At 41.8% G+C, this 17,891-nt stretch overlaps 1 protein-coding gene across 1 annotated transcript in view; it reads left to right on the forward strand.

The window, feature by feature from the left end:
* Positions 1–997: 997 nt before the first annotated feature.
* Positions 998–17,891, forward strand: part of LOC114555092 (glutamate receptor ionotropic, delta-2) — a 235,516-nt gene continuing 218,622 nt past the window's right edge. Inside the window, exon 1 of the mRNA XM_028577198.1 lies at positions 998–1,125. Coding sequence (XP_028432999.1) covers positions 1,029–1,125 — 97 coding nt within the window. The 5' untranslated portion in view covers positions 998–1,028. The remainder of the gene's footprint in view (positions 1,126–17,891) is intronic.

Below are 17,891 nucleotides of genomic sequence, written 5' to 3' on the forward strand. Positions count from 1 at the left end.
CTTTGCTACAATCCAGGCTGAAGACTTGACTTAACTTTGATTCAGTAGCTAGCATAGTGATTTCTGTCAGCAGACGTTTGCATTTGTCAGTATCAAAAATTGGAAACGGATGTGTTTGTCAATCAAAATAGCACACAAGAATTGAAAGACACTCAAGTTTTATTGGAAGGTGACACATCAACCCCTCTTCTTTACTACTTTTATCATGACATGTCCATGTCTCCATCCATTGATAGAATAACTCACAGTCCTCTATGTGACAGCTTCAGCTGAGTGTTTTCAGGTTCTTAAAGTCTTGCCTGTATTTACTGACAATGGAGTAGTGCAGAAATAAAGTCTCTTTTGTGTTGTAGATTTTTTTAATAGGTTTTTACATGTAACCCACGATATGTTCTTACTCTGCTGCTATATACCTTTACCTATATATGTATACTTCTTTATCCAGTTTCCTCCCTCTCTGTTTTCATGTCTGTCTGTTTCTAGTTACCACAGAGCAGGTTGTGTATGACTGTAACATCTTTGGTCCTTAAAATAACTATGCAACGCATGTGGAAACATGCAGGAACAGCTCGCTAAAAATTGTCCCTGTCTCTTTAGTTGGTGCTGCAGTGTGGTGACCTGTAGAATAACAATTATTTGCCTTTTTGCACTCTTACCACAAATAATTAATATGATCAAAACTGTGACTTGGTACTGCCCACAGTCGTAATGGATATTCTTACCACTGGTGATTCTTCACCAAAGCATAATTTCCCTTGTATGCTTGGAAAAATAACATGTTTCTCTTTTATTTTTGCTCCTTCTTTCTCTGTTACCTCCCTCCTTCCCTCCATCCAGCCTGTGAGCTGATGAACCGTGGTATCCTGGCTCTGGTCAGTTCAATCGGCTGCATGTCTGCAGGCAGCCTTCAGACTCTGGCCGATGCCATGCACATCCCCCACCTCTTTATCCAGCGCTCCCCAGCGGGATCACCTCGCTCCGCCTGTCCGCCAACCGGTCGCATCCCTGGAACAGATGACTACACCCTAATGGTCCGCCCACCCGTCTATCTCAATGAGGTCATCATGCAAGTGGTGTCTGAGTACAGCTGGCAGAAGTTCATCATCTTCTATGATTCTGACTTTGGTAAGGAAATAATCAACTAGGCAATCATTAATGCCAATATAGAATGCAAAACCGATTTTACCCTGTCATAGTTGAATAACGACAGTTCGGTGGGTAAATAGGACATACATACAAGCTCAAAATCCCATTGACACCCCTTTACTATGACAATCTCATATTTTGAAACTGCAGCTGAAAACGGGCGAATCTCAACAAAGCTGGAAGTTGACGTAAACCTCCCAAAAACCGGAACCTTTGTCAGCCCATGGGTGTATTAAGAGAATGGTCACGCCCCAACATTTACATAGGCTACACAACTGACCTGAGATCAGGTAGTCTTCTGAATCTAGCTAGGTCACGCAGATCTCTGCTATTCCGTTACAAATTCACTTCTGAAACTTTTTTATGCGAGAAATCAACTATGTAAAGCTCAAATATGGGCCGTTTTACGAAAATGGATGGCTAATTGCAAATTTTGTCCGACTGTGTGTCGGAGTTCAGCGGCCGGTGCTGCCTGGGTTGCTACATCGCCGCCCTGCCTGTCCTCCATCACAGACAGCAGCCTGCTGTGAGCTCGATTGAGCTCGGCCGGTGGCCCGGTGCTCAATACCGGTGCAAACTCACCCTTTTCTGTGTGACTGGACTACCAAACGCCGCTGCCCCGACAGAGCTCCAGGGCCTGCAGCTTGCTGTTCTCCCTCCCCTCTTCCTGCTACCAGCCGGCCGGTGAGTGACTGAGAGCGCGGTTACGCCCGCAATCTCTTACCGCAGCCAGCAGGTTCCAGTCAATCTTATAATGGATATGTGTGTTGAGTTATTTAAACAAACAATCAGGGAAATAAACGCCTCTTGTCCGCGAGTCTCATTGATAGAGCCTGCGGTGAGCTGGAGTCCATCAATGAGAGCTAGTGTTAGCTAATCTTTGTAAGACCTTGGGGAACCTGTAATATTCATGCCGTGACGAAATTCAAACTGTAAATATACTATAGTTATTCCAAAAGTGTAGCTAGCTAGCCGCAATCATTTCCCATTGTATTCAATGAGACATATAGCTAGCAGCTGTTCGTCCTAACAAGACGCCTCACGTTCATAAAAATGCCTTAAAATCAAATCGGACACAATGGTTAGCTTTATAAGACATTGGGGTAGATGTTATATAAGTGGCGTGACGAAATTCAAACTGTAAATATATTAGTTATGCTGGCAGCCGGCCGCGGAGCCCCGGTAGTGCAGTATCCACAAAGGGTGACTTTGCCCTGGGTATCGAGCCCAGCAGGCTGCAGCTTTCTCGTCAGACTGTGTGGAGCTCCTAAAGTCTGACACGTCTTACCAAATTTGCAGTTAGCCATCAATTTTCGTAAAACGGCCCATATTTGAGTTTTATATAGTTGATTTCTCGCATAAAAAAGTCTCAGAAGTGAATTTGGTAACGAAACATTGCAGTGTCTGAAATATGAGATTCTGTCGCGTCTCTAATGTGTGTGTATTGGGGATTCGCTCAACCAATCAGCGTGTGTCTCTAATGTGTGTGTATGGCGATTCGCTCAACCAATAAGTGCGCGTCTCTAATGTGTGCGTATGGCAATTTGCTCAACCAATCAGCGCGCAGCTCATCTAAATATTCATGAGCATACCATATTTGGAAGAAAAGCTCTATCTACCTACCTCTATCTATCTACCTACCTCTAGGAGGAGGTTAGTTTTTTTTTTGTATCCTTCTCCATCATGATTTGATTTTAGGGATTTTGGAAAAAATCAATTCATGTAAGAATCACAATTTTAACTTCCAAAATCGACACACATACCTAGATATTGCCTAATATCTCATTGAATTGTCATGATAAAGTAATGGACTTGTTCCAGAAAGTGGCAGCAATGCAACATTGCGGATGCCAGCTGCCGTAAAACTTCAGTGAATAAGAAGACTCGTTCCGTTTACTTTGGAACTCGGAAGCCGAAGCTGGGAATGACGTCACACCCGAGTGGTGAATACAAGTCGGACTTTCATTGTTTTCATTAGCTCTAGCCATGTTAGCCATTATTAGCAATACCAGTTTTTGTGCATACAGACAGCGTAACAACATTGTCCACAGATAGAATATGGACAGCACTGTGTGTAAGACTGATTTAGTGAGACACAAATAACTCAGAAGTGCTTATAACTGTATGTTACTACAGCTTTCACAACTGTTGATGCATGGAGCAGCCATGTTGGATTTTTAGCTCGGGGTAGTCGGTGGTTGCCGAGTTCCGAGCTCGGAAATCCAAGGACAGGGGGCATGTTTCCGACTTTGACCTTAGAAAGTCCAAGTTACGAGTACAAATGGAGCGCACTATGAATGAGACCGGAGCAGATAACGTCAGCGTCCCCTTTAGCACAATAGCACTATTGTGAATGCCAATGTTCTTACCATGTTGTTTCTGTGAAAATCATGATAATCTCCATAATCCATTTATGAGTTGCGATACACAGCCGCAGTTCATCCATTTTTTCCGCCAGAGACCGTACATTGGCGAGGATAATTCTGCGTAGTAAAGCCAATAAGGAGTTTTAGCCTAGCCCTTAGCCCTCCGTCTTTTCTTTCGTCTTTGTTCACAGTCTCAACACGGCCTGCGAGCACTTCCTGTTGACTGAGCTGGTTTGATAGCCTCCGTCAGTGTTGTAATACTCATTTTTACTCTGTCTTGGCTCGATCTCAGACAAATAGGACTCAAGAGTTTATATCACTTAACTGCCTTTGCAATGTCTGTATTTATTTGCATACATTAATGTTAGCAGAACTGCTCCCTCACATAGGTGTGAGAGATAGAGGTGTGACAGCAGAGACTGCTTTTATGAAAAAATACATATAGACTAGGGTGACCAAACGTCCTCTTTTGCCCGGACATGTCCACTTTTTACCTACTGTCCAGGGCGTCAGGGGGGGTTTTATAAATTCATTAAAATGTTTTTCATGGGACCATTAAGCGTGTACTTAAATTGACTGGCATTTTGCTCAACACAATACTACGGTAGGCTACTTTGTTGTGTTACGTAATTCCCGAGAGGCTGCCTTGTGAGCGGCTCTGCGACGCGCACATACACAGGGACCAGGGCAGACAGACAGGAACCAGGGCAGACAGACAGGGACCAGGGCAGACAGCGGAGCAGCATTACACACAAAATGCCGAAGCGTTTCCTGCTAAAGATTTCCCACCGTGGTCAGAAAACACAGGGGAGACACTTTGTTTCTCTCACTATGACTCTAGAGTCGGTAGGACTTGCTCGCTGTCACTCTCACTTCTCCCCCGCTCTATATCACCCACTCCCCACACACACACACACACACACACACACACACACGCCGTCTCGACGCACACACTAGCGCACAAGTATAAACATCAGTCCACTTACAACCATAAAGCAAGACTAGTGCAGCTTCACAGTTGAACTGCAAAAAAAATGTCCCACATACCGTCCCGGTCGGGACCGGACAAGTGGAGGCGGAGTGCACCGTGTGCAAAGCTGGCACATATGTTTCAGTGTCTTTATTATTTATGTAATTACATTGAAAAGGTATTAAGAGATATTTTGTTGAAGCTGGATTTTCTAACACAGAAGAGGTCATATTTAGAACATTATTTCATATTATTTATTTATTTTAAAAGACAGCTATTATTTTGTTACATGTTACAGATTTTATTTTATTACAGAAGTTATTTTTGCACAATTGAGGCATAATAAAGCATGTTCATTAACCTCTGAGAATCACCACTCTCTGGATTTGTCTCAAGGCCAGGCCGAGTGTCCTCTTTTTTGGAAATCAAAATATGGTCACCCTAATATAGACTGCTTTGCCTGGCTGGCCATAAGAACACGGCACGTTACTTTGAGCGTGCTTATTTTGAGTTTGAATAGACAGTTGCAGATCAATGCAAGTTTAACATGAATAAATGTTCACTTTTGTCTTTTTGCCTTTGCATGTTAACATTATTGCAGTCGGTTGATAAAACGTTTTTCAAATATAAAAACTCCATGATCTTATACACTTTTCACTCTGCTTTCATGCCATGATTTGCCACACCACATTTAAACTAGCACAGCGGACTGATTTTCTTTTTGGAGGGAGCCTTAGACCCAAGATATTCAGTGACAATCCATCCATCCATCTTCATCCGCTTATCCGGTGTCGGGTCGCGGGGGGAGCAGCTCCAGCAGGGGACCCCAAACTTCCCTTTCCCGAGCAACATTAACCAGCCCCGACTGGGGGATCCCGAGGCGTTCCCAGGCCAGGTTGGAGATATAATCCCTCCACCTAGTCATGGGTCTTCTCCGAGGCCTCCTCCCAGCTGGACGTGCCTGGAACACCTCCCTAGGGAGGCGCCCAGGGAGCATCCTTACCAGATGCCCGAACCACCCCAACTGGCTCCTTTCGACGCGAAGGAGCAGCGGCTCTACTCAGAGCTCCTCAAGGATGACTGAGCTTCTCAGCCTATCTCTAAGGGAGACGCCAGCCACCCTCCTGAGGAAACCCATTTTGGCCGCTTGTACCCTGGATCTCGTTCTTTTGGTCATGACCCAGCCTTCATGACCATAGGTGAGGGTAGGAACGAAAACTGACCGGTAGATCGAGAGCTTTGCCTTCTGGCTCAGCTCTCTTTTCGTCACAATGGTGCGATAGATTGAATGTAATACCGCACCCGCTGCACCGATTCTCCGACCAATCTCCCGCTCCATTGTCCCCTCACTCGCGAACAAAACCCCAAGGTACTTGAACTCCTTCACTTGGGGTAAGGACTCATTCCCTACCTGGAGTAGGCACTCCATTGGTTTCCTGCTGAGAACCATGGTCTCAGATTTAGAGGTGCTGATCCTCATCCCAACCGCTTCACACTCGGCTGCGAACCGATCCAGTGAGTGCTGAAGGTCGCAGGCCGATGATGCCATCAGGACCACATCATCTGCAAAGAGCAGCGATGAGATCCCCAGCCCACCGAACCGCAACCCCTCTCCACCCCGACTACGCCTCGATATCCTGTCCATAAATGCTACAAACAGGATTGGTGACAAAGCGCAGCCCTGGCGGAGGCCAACCCTCACCTGAAACGAGTCCGACTTACTGCCGAAAACCCAGACACCAGAACCAGTGACAATGACTTCTGCAATTGCTGAGAATCTTACAACAAATAACTTGAAACTACATCCTAAAATTAGCACCCCTATATACTATATATATATATATAATACAGGGCTCGACATTAAGGCTTGTCCGCTTGTCCGGGACAAGTGGATTTTTTGTAGGACAAGTGGAAGAGAAATTTACTTGCCCCACTGGACAAGTTAAAACTCAAACAAAACAAAATGCCACTCATTTTGTCAATGTTACAGAATTGAAACAAATACATATTTTACCCCACAATCCCGGGCAGCGGGTCGGCGGGCCGCTAACGTTAGACCCAGCCCACTGTTCAGCGCATTCTCCGAAAGCGAAGCAGCATGAAAGCACGGCGAGCTAGCCGGTGTTAGCTTGCTAACTCCACCTTAACGTTACCTCCTCGCCACATCGTTCACAGAAAACAAGCTGAAAACAGAAGTCACTCGTGGCGATAGCAATGTGCTTTGTGTGGATGAAGCATTATATACGTTATTATGTGCCACTCATTCCGTTTATGTTACAGATTTTACTTTACCGATTTGAAACAAATACATTAACTAACGTTAGACCCAGCAGCAGCGGGAGAGCGGACCGCTGACGTTAGACCCAGTCCACTGTTCAGCTCATTCTCTGTAAGCGATACAGCATGAAAGCACGGCGGAACCAGCAAGCCAGGCAGCCGGTGATAGTTAGCTAACGTTAGCATGCTAACTACGCTTTAACGTTACCCCGTCCCCACATCGTTCACAGAAAACGAGCCTAATAAAGCTGTCACTCGTGGCGATAGAAGTGTGCTTTGTGCGGATGAAGCACGAAGTTAATTTGACTCTTGACGGCTGGCTCTCTGCCTCGTAACGTTACTAGCTGCTCCGCTACTCGTTTGTAGCGGATTAAATATCAGGTAATAATCAACTGTAAAGTAGCTACACCTTTTTAAAGGATCCCTTGGTAAGTGAAATTGTAGAAAAAAAAAAAAAACACGCTGACACCAACATTTAGTGGCGAAATCCATTGTAATGTCTACAAAATTATTTTAGATATAGTATAAGTTCAAGTCACCACTACCTCTGGTCAAAATATTGAATTAGTATCTCAATATATTGACTCAGAATATAAACAAAGAATATCAAAGTAATGAGAAACTATAAAATATTGACTTAATCTCAATATATTGGCTTAGTATCGTAATATATTGACTTAGTAACTCAACATATTGGTTCAGTATCTCAATATATTGACTTAGTAACTCAGAATATCTCAATATATTGACATAGTAACTTAGAATATTGACTAGGAATCTGAAAGTAATGAGAAACTTTAAAATATTCACTTAGAATCTCAATATATTAACTTCTGCACACCGGCGTGCAAAGTATAATTTTGTATTATGAGTCTGGAGATCCTTTTTTCTTGTTGAAGGGGAAATCTATTCTTGGGACACATTTGTTTCTACTGTTTAAACTGAATTGTATTAATGTTGATAGTGTTTGGATGCTTTCAATGGTTTCTTCAAATTCTGCATTAGCAAAACACAAAAGAAATTATAAAATGATGAATCTTTACCCGGACAAGTGACTTTTGTTCAGGGACAAGTGAAACGTAAATGTACTTGTCCGAAGGACAAGTGCCTCAAAAAGTTAATGTCAAGCCCTGTATATATATATATATACAGATGTCAGAAAGTGAGATACAGGTTATAACACAATTTTGACCAAATATGAAGTTACTGCGTTTTGCCTTTGTTGGGCAGTGGGTCTGTGAAACTGATGTTGTGTGAATTTCAAATGTATCTAATGTAATGGTAGCGATGTTTTCTCAGCATGGTAGGACATTAGGGAGCTAATGGATGTATGGTTAAGTCAGAAACATTGCTGTTTCTTTGTCTCTCTTGCTGTCTCTCTCTTTCTGCCAAACAAACACAGGCAGACATGGCATATGCACAGGAACACAAAAAAGGCACACACACACACACACACACACACACACACACACACACACACACACACACACACACACACACACACACACCTGTATCTTTATGCATCTTTATGCTGGTGACACATCAGTCTGTATCCGTGTGTGCATGCTGTCTCATTTTACCCTGCTTCTCTATCCCTCTCTGTCTTTTCGTCCTCTCTCTTTCCAGTCCATTAACTTTAACATTAGACTAGAAACATCCTTTATCCCTTTTATAAAGTGCCACTCTGTTTCTACAGTCTTGTAGCTTCCTCCTACAGAAATATAGCTTTGCTTTTTTCTGTGTGTGCATAGGTGTGTGCATAATGTGTCTGTGTGTGTGCATGTGGTCTGTGTGTCTGTCATATTTTGTACTTTTTGAGCCCAACCTATCATCATGTCTAGTTACACAGCTGTCCCTCTCTTTGGAAGTAGGGTCACAAACTTAATCAAACTCACAAAAAGCACATGCCCTGTCAGTTTACGCCATTATACTGCCAAGAGCCTGTTTAGGTCGGGTGTGCATTTCATAACCCAAGATTGACTGGATGTCACTATACTTGTCTCTCTCTTACTTTCCCCTCATGGACCTGCTCCACCTTCAGTGCTCTGGCACTTTTATGTGTAAAGGTAATTTAACCGAGTCAAAGTGGAATCCACTGCTGGTGCACTGCTCCTAATGGGCTGGAACTTTAAGCATTTTGCATTTTGGATCACCTCCTAATGAGTGATTTAACACCAGATATTTTGCTAGCTAATGGAAAACACTAGCTGTGACATTACTCATCGGTGGGTGGACAGAAGTCTAACATGCCTAAAAGTTTCAGCTTATAGAAAACAGTGTAATGGTTTTCTGTCTTAGGTGATTCTGTGTTGATTTAATCCTTATAGCCATAATGGGGCTCCATCTCACTCATTGTAGTCAATTAACACAATTAATGTGTTGTATGCATTGATCTCCAATGGGATCTCTGCAGTGGAATTGTTTTGCAATGCACTCTGCAGGCTTGAGCTTAATCTTCCAAGGCATTAAAGCATTGTATTAGTGTATTGAGTATGTGCTATAAAAATATGTTCTAACTAGCGAGCTCTATCAAGCAGTTAAAATTGGATTAATATTGAATAGTGGCTAATGTGGCCCTACTGGAAGTGCTAGTCCCACACCTTAGAGCCCCACAAGCACTGCATGGGCAACAATGTCGTGTCAATATGTTCATAAATGTATTTAGAAATCTAGTCACAAACACATTCATCATGAGGCGCTGAATCTGGATCTGACAGCATCGCTCCTTAATCATAGATTGTTAGCACATATTTGTTTGAATATAAAATTTGTTTGCTTACTGCAAGTTGTTTGATCGAACCAACATCTGCAGGATTTTGTTGATTGAGGCCTTTTCACATACTGAAATCTGAATCATCTGATGTGTTTTTTGGTTATTTTTCTTCTGCACCAAAGTTCTACACTACTGGGAAGCCTCCAATACACACTACGGATTCAACTTCTTTAAAGTTGCATGCAAATTAACAACTATATTCATGCCTATTGGGAAAAGGCATTTACTCTGACCTTAACCTAACCCTAATCAAGACTGAAAGTAGGAACACCATTTTTTTCTCTAGCTAGACAACCTTCAATCAACTGGTTTAAATCCAGAATGTGTCCCCAAATGGGGTATAGTTCACACTAAGATATTTACACAATAGACCCCACACACACACACACACACACACACACACACACACACACACGTACCCCACTTAAATCCCTCTATCCCCTCTGTGCTCTGTGACCACTGATTCAGCACATGGATCCTCTGGGTTTTGGCAGTGCTGTTCTCTCAGCCACAGAAGGCCCTTTAAAGATATCACCATTGTTCCCTAATGGCCTCACCCCCTGCTTAAGGAGAGAAGGGAGAAAGAAAGAGTGCAAAAGAGAGAGAGAGAAAGCAAGAATGTGAGGTAGAGAGAGACAGAGATGGCCTTTTAAGATGATAGCAATGTTCCCAAAAGGCCTCGCCTCTGTACAAGGAGAGTTCTTTAGAGAACAGACAGTCGAGTGTGTCCTCTTAAATGAAGCTACTACGCAACTGTCCCAATCCCTATTTTCAGCTCTACTGGTGCGTTCCGGACACTGTGAACACATGTTTTCTCTCTATTATCTCTCTCTTCCTCCTCTCATAGTTTATCTTTCTCCCTCTCCCTCCATCTTCCATTCTTTACTGTTATTCTTTTTTTATGACTCCTACTCTGTTTTCTCTTTTCCTTTTTTTCAGTCTGTCCTAAGGTGTCTTGTGTTTACGTATATTAAAAATGTGAGTGACAAGTTACTGTTACCTGCTCAGGGACATTGCCCCATAATCCAGTCAGAACCCCAGCAACACTGGCCTTGTTGAGCAAATGTGGGAAGTAACACTTAGTGCTAATAACACTGTTGACATTAAGATGATTTGTTTTGTTTTGCTTTTAGCCAATGACAAGAGGCGCCTGAGGCACAATAGTAAAAGGTTATAGGCAAATGAAAGAGCCGTTTTAAAGTGTGATGCTAGGTTGCCAGTCTTTTATTAGGAGAGAACAATAAAAGTGCTGATATTTTAGACAAATGTGCTTTATTTGATAAAAGTGAAACTAAGTGAAAATGATAAAAGGCCTTAAACATGATCATAGGTTACATTTCACTATTCACACAAGTTAAAGTTCTGCATATTATTATGTGAGAAGCGTTGCCTCCACAGAAACAGTTCCGTGTCTCTCGACTAGCTGTTTGTAACATACTGTACGTCAGTTCAGTGCATTCACATGGGATACAGCTATTCACCTCACAAAGACAATATTTGTCACATATTGGCTATAGTGGTCAATGGGGCCAATTCTCTAAAATGTCAGCTAAGCCCTTCATGCCTGTTGTCCATTACCTGCATGCTTAGTGTATATTTTTTTTATGGAGTTTGTCATAATGCAGTCCATATATGATGCAGTGTCCTGGATCTGTGCCATGTGCTAAAGTGTTGGATTTCCGGTTGTTTCCATGGTTATTAAACATCTTCATCATCATTAACGTCTCTGTCACCTTCCGTAGTGCTTATAATTAGTGTTTATAATTTAAAGACAAAAATAAATACCTTGACATATAACTCCTGACAATTTGCTCATTAGTAAGTAATGGGCCAGATGAGGCTCTTTTTCCCTTCTTTTTATCTCCCCATAACACGGGGAAAAGTATGAAAATGTCAACAGCTCTGACAGTGTGTGATCTTATGGGTTCATACAAAGAAGAAGAGTGTGTACCGTATTGTGCGTGCCGATGTTACAGTGAAGAGTGTCACCTCACCTTGTTGCATCTGCCCCTTTGCAGAGGTGGAAAAGACTTGACAGGGCAGATCAATATTTTTGATGATAGCCTATACATTTTTTCCTCTTATATGTTTAAAAATACAGAAAATATTAACAAAAAATTATTACTTCCAATATTTTGTAAGGACATGGCTGAAAGAAATAATAACACAAAAAACACAGTGGACCTGTGGTGGCAGTGTGAATGGGCAAAAGAAAGCAAGGTTAAGGAGCCAAGGCAAACCCATAGGCCTCATACATGGATGTTTGTTTGGACCTCACCTAGAAGTGACGAGTTACCATATTGACCCTGAACTGCAAGAGGCAAAATTCAGTGAGGGAGGAAAAATAGGAGAGAGGAGAGCATGAAGAAATTGAAGAGCATGAAGTTGTTTATAGAGACAGGGAAAGGAGAACAAGAAATGAGAGATGGATGCATAGATGGATATATTTTTTCAACAACCCGCAGGGGTGAAAGCTGGTGGGAGGTGAAAGAGGAGGTGAAAAATACATAAAAGCTGTGCCAAGAGAGACATGGGAAAGTTGACGATGAAGGCATATTTGGAGGAATGGAGGCAAACCGGTACACTGAGCCAAACACCAAAGGTCTAAGCTGTATACAGGTAGGTCATGTCTTACTTTGTCTCTTCCAGAGTTAAATCGTTCAGAGTGCAAGAGAGAAAAATAGATAAAAGATTGTGAATATGTAAGAAAAAAACAGAAACAGCTAAGTAGAGAGGGGATAGGGACAGAGATCTAAAGGCATAGCAGATTTTGCAGGGCAGAGTAAAAGGCAGCCAGGAAAGAAAATAAACAGAAAAACAACTGAAAATGGTGTAAAAACCTTTTTACAAACATGTGTGACCCCAGAGTAGTAGTTTGCATCCTCAGAGGACACTGGAGGTGAAATATCTTTAGCTATGGAAATTTGAGAACGAGAGACAGAGAGATGCAACGTAAAGCAAAGCAGAGGGAGATATGACGATCTAACAGCATTTAGAATGTGGAGGTACGACTGACTACTTCAAAGACATTTTTATAGGACTAAACCTAAGAGTTTTTCTGGATAGCCAACCATTCTCACGTTAAGGTTTTTTGGTAAAACTCAGAACTCACTGTCAGAGCAGAGAGAGGGCAGCCACCCATAAATGAAAGGAATTAAGAACATAAGTTACATCTCACTTTTATGCACAGTATTTTGGCTTTAATTTTGATATACCGTGCGAAAGTCATGCAACTCAACTCAGGGTTTGTTACTTTAACCTAAGAATTATGTTGCACAGTATGGTGTGGAAAACAGTGTAGCATCATAACCCGGGGATCCACTGGATGTTGCCGTTTCATGCAGTTGCGGTGCAGCTTCGTCTTCTTTATAGTCACGTCGTAGTTTCAATGTCCACTGGAAGCATTGCGTAATGGAAATGTCTTCAAGCCAGCTATTCATCATCAGACACAACTCCCGTATTTTTTTAAGTTGTTTTGTCAGAGGGGAATTTCATGCTCAATAGATGTGGACATTGGCACAACAACATAGTCAAAATACAACACAGCAGGTGGTCACTGTTAGAATCCCAGCACTCTTGGATTGGAGGAAAATGTGCTTGGGACTAAAATTATTTTATTTCAACTGAGTGATAACCATCAAGTAGTATGTGCAGTTTAGACAATTTCAAAGCAGATCAGGGCATAGGAAGGTCAAGATCAAAATAGGTCATAAAAGTAGGAAGAAAAGAAGAAAGAAGGGAGTGTACGGAAGTGGAGAGAAGGTAAGGTACAGTATGTGAAAGTCAGAGAAAAGTGGGTGTAGGGGGAACTAAAAGCCGGAGAAGATTTGGGGAGATGTGGAAGGTGATACACACCTAAAAGGTGCCAAGCCTTTTATAGAGTGTTGGTTTTCTACAAGTGTTGGTTAAGCTCTCTGCTGGGACTCTGGGAACGCGAAGCCTCGGGCTTTGAGAGAACAAAGACTAAAAGAGAGGAAGAGAAGGAGGGAAATAAAGAAAAAGAGTTGTGGACAGAGATAGGCACTTAGTTCTAAAGGAATAGACGATTTAGACAGCAATATGCAGTCAGAAGGACTACCGATGCTTCAGGGCCTAAAGCCTTTTATTTCCTATATGGAGGTAAACTTCCGAAGTTTAGGTTCAGATCCCTAGAGCTGGGTACTTGAACATTTTCAGCCATGACTTTAGCTGATGATTTAATTCTCCAGGCATGGACATACAAGAAACAGGCCTGCAGTCCGTTTCAATCAATATTTTAGGGACTTCTGCCTTTGAGCCATATGACAGTAAAATGCTTGGGGCAGGGATAAGGAAAGTCAGAGGTAAAGGCTGAGGGAAAAGACAAAGCAAAGAGATAAGGATGTTGGTCTAACAGCAGAACAGTGTTGAGATGAGAGGCAGTTGCACAAAATGGTATTTATTATCTCCTTTCCATAAAGCCTCCCTGAAAATTAGGTTTAGTTGTGAATATGGGCATTTAAAAGGTATTTATTTTCAATTGATCAGGGTCAGTAAATCCTAATGTATCCACTGGTACTCAACATTGTAGAGTAATCAAATATGAAGTTTTAGTGGGTGACTACTCTTGGCACTTTATGTTAAATTTACCTGTCACTGAAAAAAAAACAAAAAAGGGAGATAGACTGCAACTCCTTGGGAGAAAAAAATAGACTTTGCATTTCATAGCTGAAATGTATTACACCATGCCAAAATTTTAACATTACTGAAAAAATACCTTTCACAAGTAGAAAGAAATACAGTGCTTCAAACCCCTTCACCATTTAGCATCTATTGAAATTACATTTTTACTTTGCTACCCACTTTGGCCTCAACCCAAGTTGTCATGTAAAACATCACTACCGCATTAAATTGATAGAAAAGTCATTTAAGGTCGCACTTACCTTACCCTACTCCTCCTTCGGCTTGCCTTGACACTTAGGCATAACTAATTTATGTCAGCATGGACTCCATGGCAGCATAAAAAACAGTATGACATAGACAGGTGGCAATCAAGCTTCACTCCCTGCTGGAGAGCAAGCACCAGTCATTGGGAAAACGTGTTCTGGTAGTCAAGCTTTTACAATGGATGGATGGATGGATGGATGAACAGTGCCCCTTTCTATAGTTACTACCGTTTATGCTTGGTTATTCCCTAATAGCTTCCTAACAAAAGTTACAAGCTCAGGCTTTAAATGCCTCAGGCAGGGAGAGGAAGGTTGAAACAGAGCAGAAGGATAGGTAGGAGAAAGGCCTAAACTGTAAAGTCAGATGCAGAGTGAAAGTGTACAAACCCAAAGTTTGGTATTTTATTTTTAGGTGGGGAAGATTTGCAAGTCAAGCAGAGGGAGTGAAGGGTGAACAGGAGAGCAGGGAGGCTCTGAAAGACAGCCAGGGAGCTACATGGGCTGACTCTCGTTTGCGGATGTTTGATGTTTCTCCCTTACTCCAGACTCAGGGGAATCTCCTCTAATACCAGATGTGTTAACACCTCCTTTTGGACTGTTGGTCCATTTCATTTTCTCATAGTGCAAAGTTCATATCAATGTTTTCCCCTCCCTTCTATCCTCTCTTTAAAATGTTCTCAGTGCAGACTCCAGAAACTGCTTTATTTAGATTTCCTATCATTTGTTTCCCATTGAAAACTACTAATGGCCTAATGTGCATTGTCTTCTAGACCAGTGATTTTAACATTTAATGATTTTACGCAGTGCATGAACAAATCACTTAACTGACTATTTTCAAAAAATAACTTCCCCCCCCACACACACACACACACACACACACTTTACCCCCTCTACTTCTGGAGCCCTTGCTCGGACCCTACCTGTCTTTGAAGTCGGCCTTCATTTAGATCTCAGCTACACAACTAACTAGATTAACTAACTAGAGAGGCCAAGGTCTTTTCCCTACCCCCTGTGGTAGTTCCTGCTACAATAGGTGTCTCCAAGACCGCATTTTGCCATCACTACACACACACACTGGCCCTGTTCACACAGCATGTTCAAGGCAGAACTGTTGCGCCTTTAAGCCGCCTCGCTCTCTGTGTGAAAGGTACTAAAACGGAATGGGGGTTCAGAGTTGTTGTGCTTTTAAGATGGAAGTGTAAATAGTCACAGAGCGGTAACAAAGCCGAACTTGCTTCTGTGTCAGTACTTACTGTTGGTGGGATGCGACGGGACAGACATTACACATGACACAGAGCCCGACAAAAAGCTTGGACTTTACAATCTCTCAAAATGAGATTCAGCCCAAGAGAACACAAAGCAAACGAGGGAAACTGAGGCAGGTTTCAAATCAAAAGCCAAGGGAACAGAGAGGGATAAGGGAAAAGCAAGCAGGGGAGAAATGTGTGGGGGTTTCTGAACACAGAGTAACACTGAGCTGGTCGGTACATGCAGGTGAAATCTCTGTGTGCTGTTGGCTGCTACACTACATTAACTATGGCTTTCACTTTGAGCCAGGGACTTGGAGGATAGATGGGATGGAGAGGAAGAAGGCAAGCCTGGGAAATGGGGGATACACAGGGAACTGTACCATACAAATCTCAACCTTTTTTTATAAGGAATTATGGAAACCATGATGTTTTTTTTGCAAAATACCTTTTCAGTTCCACTTTCACACTATAACACTTGAACACTTGGTAAGCAATGATCCACGATGGCATATTGCAAGACAGGAGAAGGTATGGAGTCTTGGCTGGAGCTCTATTTTACAAGCTGTCATGTAATTTAAATTTTTATGTTGTTTATTATGAAAGGGAGAGATACAAAGTTATAATATTGCAAAAATAAACTACAACATTGTAGTGCACAGTATGGATGAATTTGAAGAAAACATGGCATATTGTGCATTGGCTCAATTAGGTTCTGAAATAAAAATAAAAAGGTTTGTGAAGTGACATAGTGAACAAATCCTGAAGTGACTCAGGGTCATATACGTAGACACTTTAAAAGTTTGAAAAAATGTTGCAAAAAAACACTTAGGTGTCAGGGAATAGCATGGCGGCAGTAATACAGTCATCTCTACTAGATGAGGATAAGGATGAGTATGTCTTAAGAGAAGTATTTCTTTGCATGGCAGTCTTGGGAGGAGTGGTAGAGTAAGATGACGGAGCATGGGGAATAAGCTATTGAGGTGATGGGTGATCATGGTGTTAACGGACCAGTACTGTCTCCCAGAGGAATGTTTCTCAAACAGATTGTTGCCTGGTTTGGCAAGGTCGGTGGCAATTTTACCCTTTTTTTTTATCCTCTATGGTGTCTTGAAGCTCCTTGATGGAAAGCAGCTGACAGCCAATGATCCTTTCAGCAGTGGGGAGTACATGCTCAAGCCTTGTCCTTTCAAAGGCAGGAGGCAGGAACTCAACCAAACTCTGATGGAGGAAATGAGGATGTTTTTTTAATGTGTTAAATTGGACCACAATATGTCCACATTTGGAAGTCAACTACTTTAGTAGTGGTCATAAAACATTCCGACACTGCATTTTTCACACATTATAGCTGAACTCTTCTACAGGCTACATTGCTAAGGATCAACTGACTTTTGTTATTTATTGTAATTAATTATGCTATTTTTTTTTTACTTTTTAATATGACTATAATGGGGGATTGGTGGATGTTAAGTTGCTCCTAAATACTTGTTAATAGCTTATATACATGTTAGTATTTCTCAATTTTTGTTCTAACCAAGTCAAATATAATGGCTTGCAGAAGTGCTTTAGTGAGTTTGGATAAGCTGTATGGAGTGAGACAGTTGAGTTTGTTGTTTAAGCTCCTCACAGAGTGGAGCAAGGTGAATGTATTAGACAGACACCCTGGATTATAAACCAGTGTGGAGAAAGGATTGATGAGTGCAAATAAAGACAGAGCAACGTCAGTCAGCAGTTAAGCAGACAGATAGAGAAAATGGCTGACAGGTGGACTAACAGGTACAAGGTGACAAAGAGGCCTGTAATACAGCCACTGAACTAGACAGGCGTGAAATAAAGCAAAGACAAAGTTTGCAGACACAGGTCGATTGTTGGCTGGCACAAATTATTTAGTAATGTAAAACTAAAACAGGAACACGCATAAAATGCGTAACAAAAAGAAACTGACTACTCTGCTCTTTGAATTCTCTACATTATTTAATTTCTTTGTCTGTTGACAAAAGCTTTTTGATTCAGTTGATTTACAAAGCTTTCTTTTCTTTCTTTTAGCATAAATAACATAAATCAGACAGTGTAACTGTGTTTATGTAGTTTGGCACCATTCATTATGAATGAAAGTGTATGTGCCATGATAAATATGGAGTTTTAAGAACTGAGTTTAAATCTGCTTAGACTGGTAAAAGCATGGAGCGTGTACTGTGTGTTTATGTT

This window comes from Perca flavescens, chromosome 5, assembly GCF_004354835.1.
Source record: "Perca flavescens isolate YP-PL-M2 chromosome 5, PFLA_1.0, whole genome shotgun sequence".
NCBI lineage: Eukaryota > Metazoa > Chordata > Actinopteri > Perciformes > Percidae > Perca > Perca flavescens.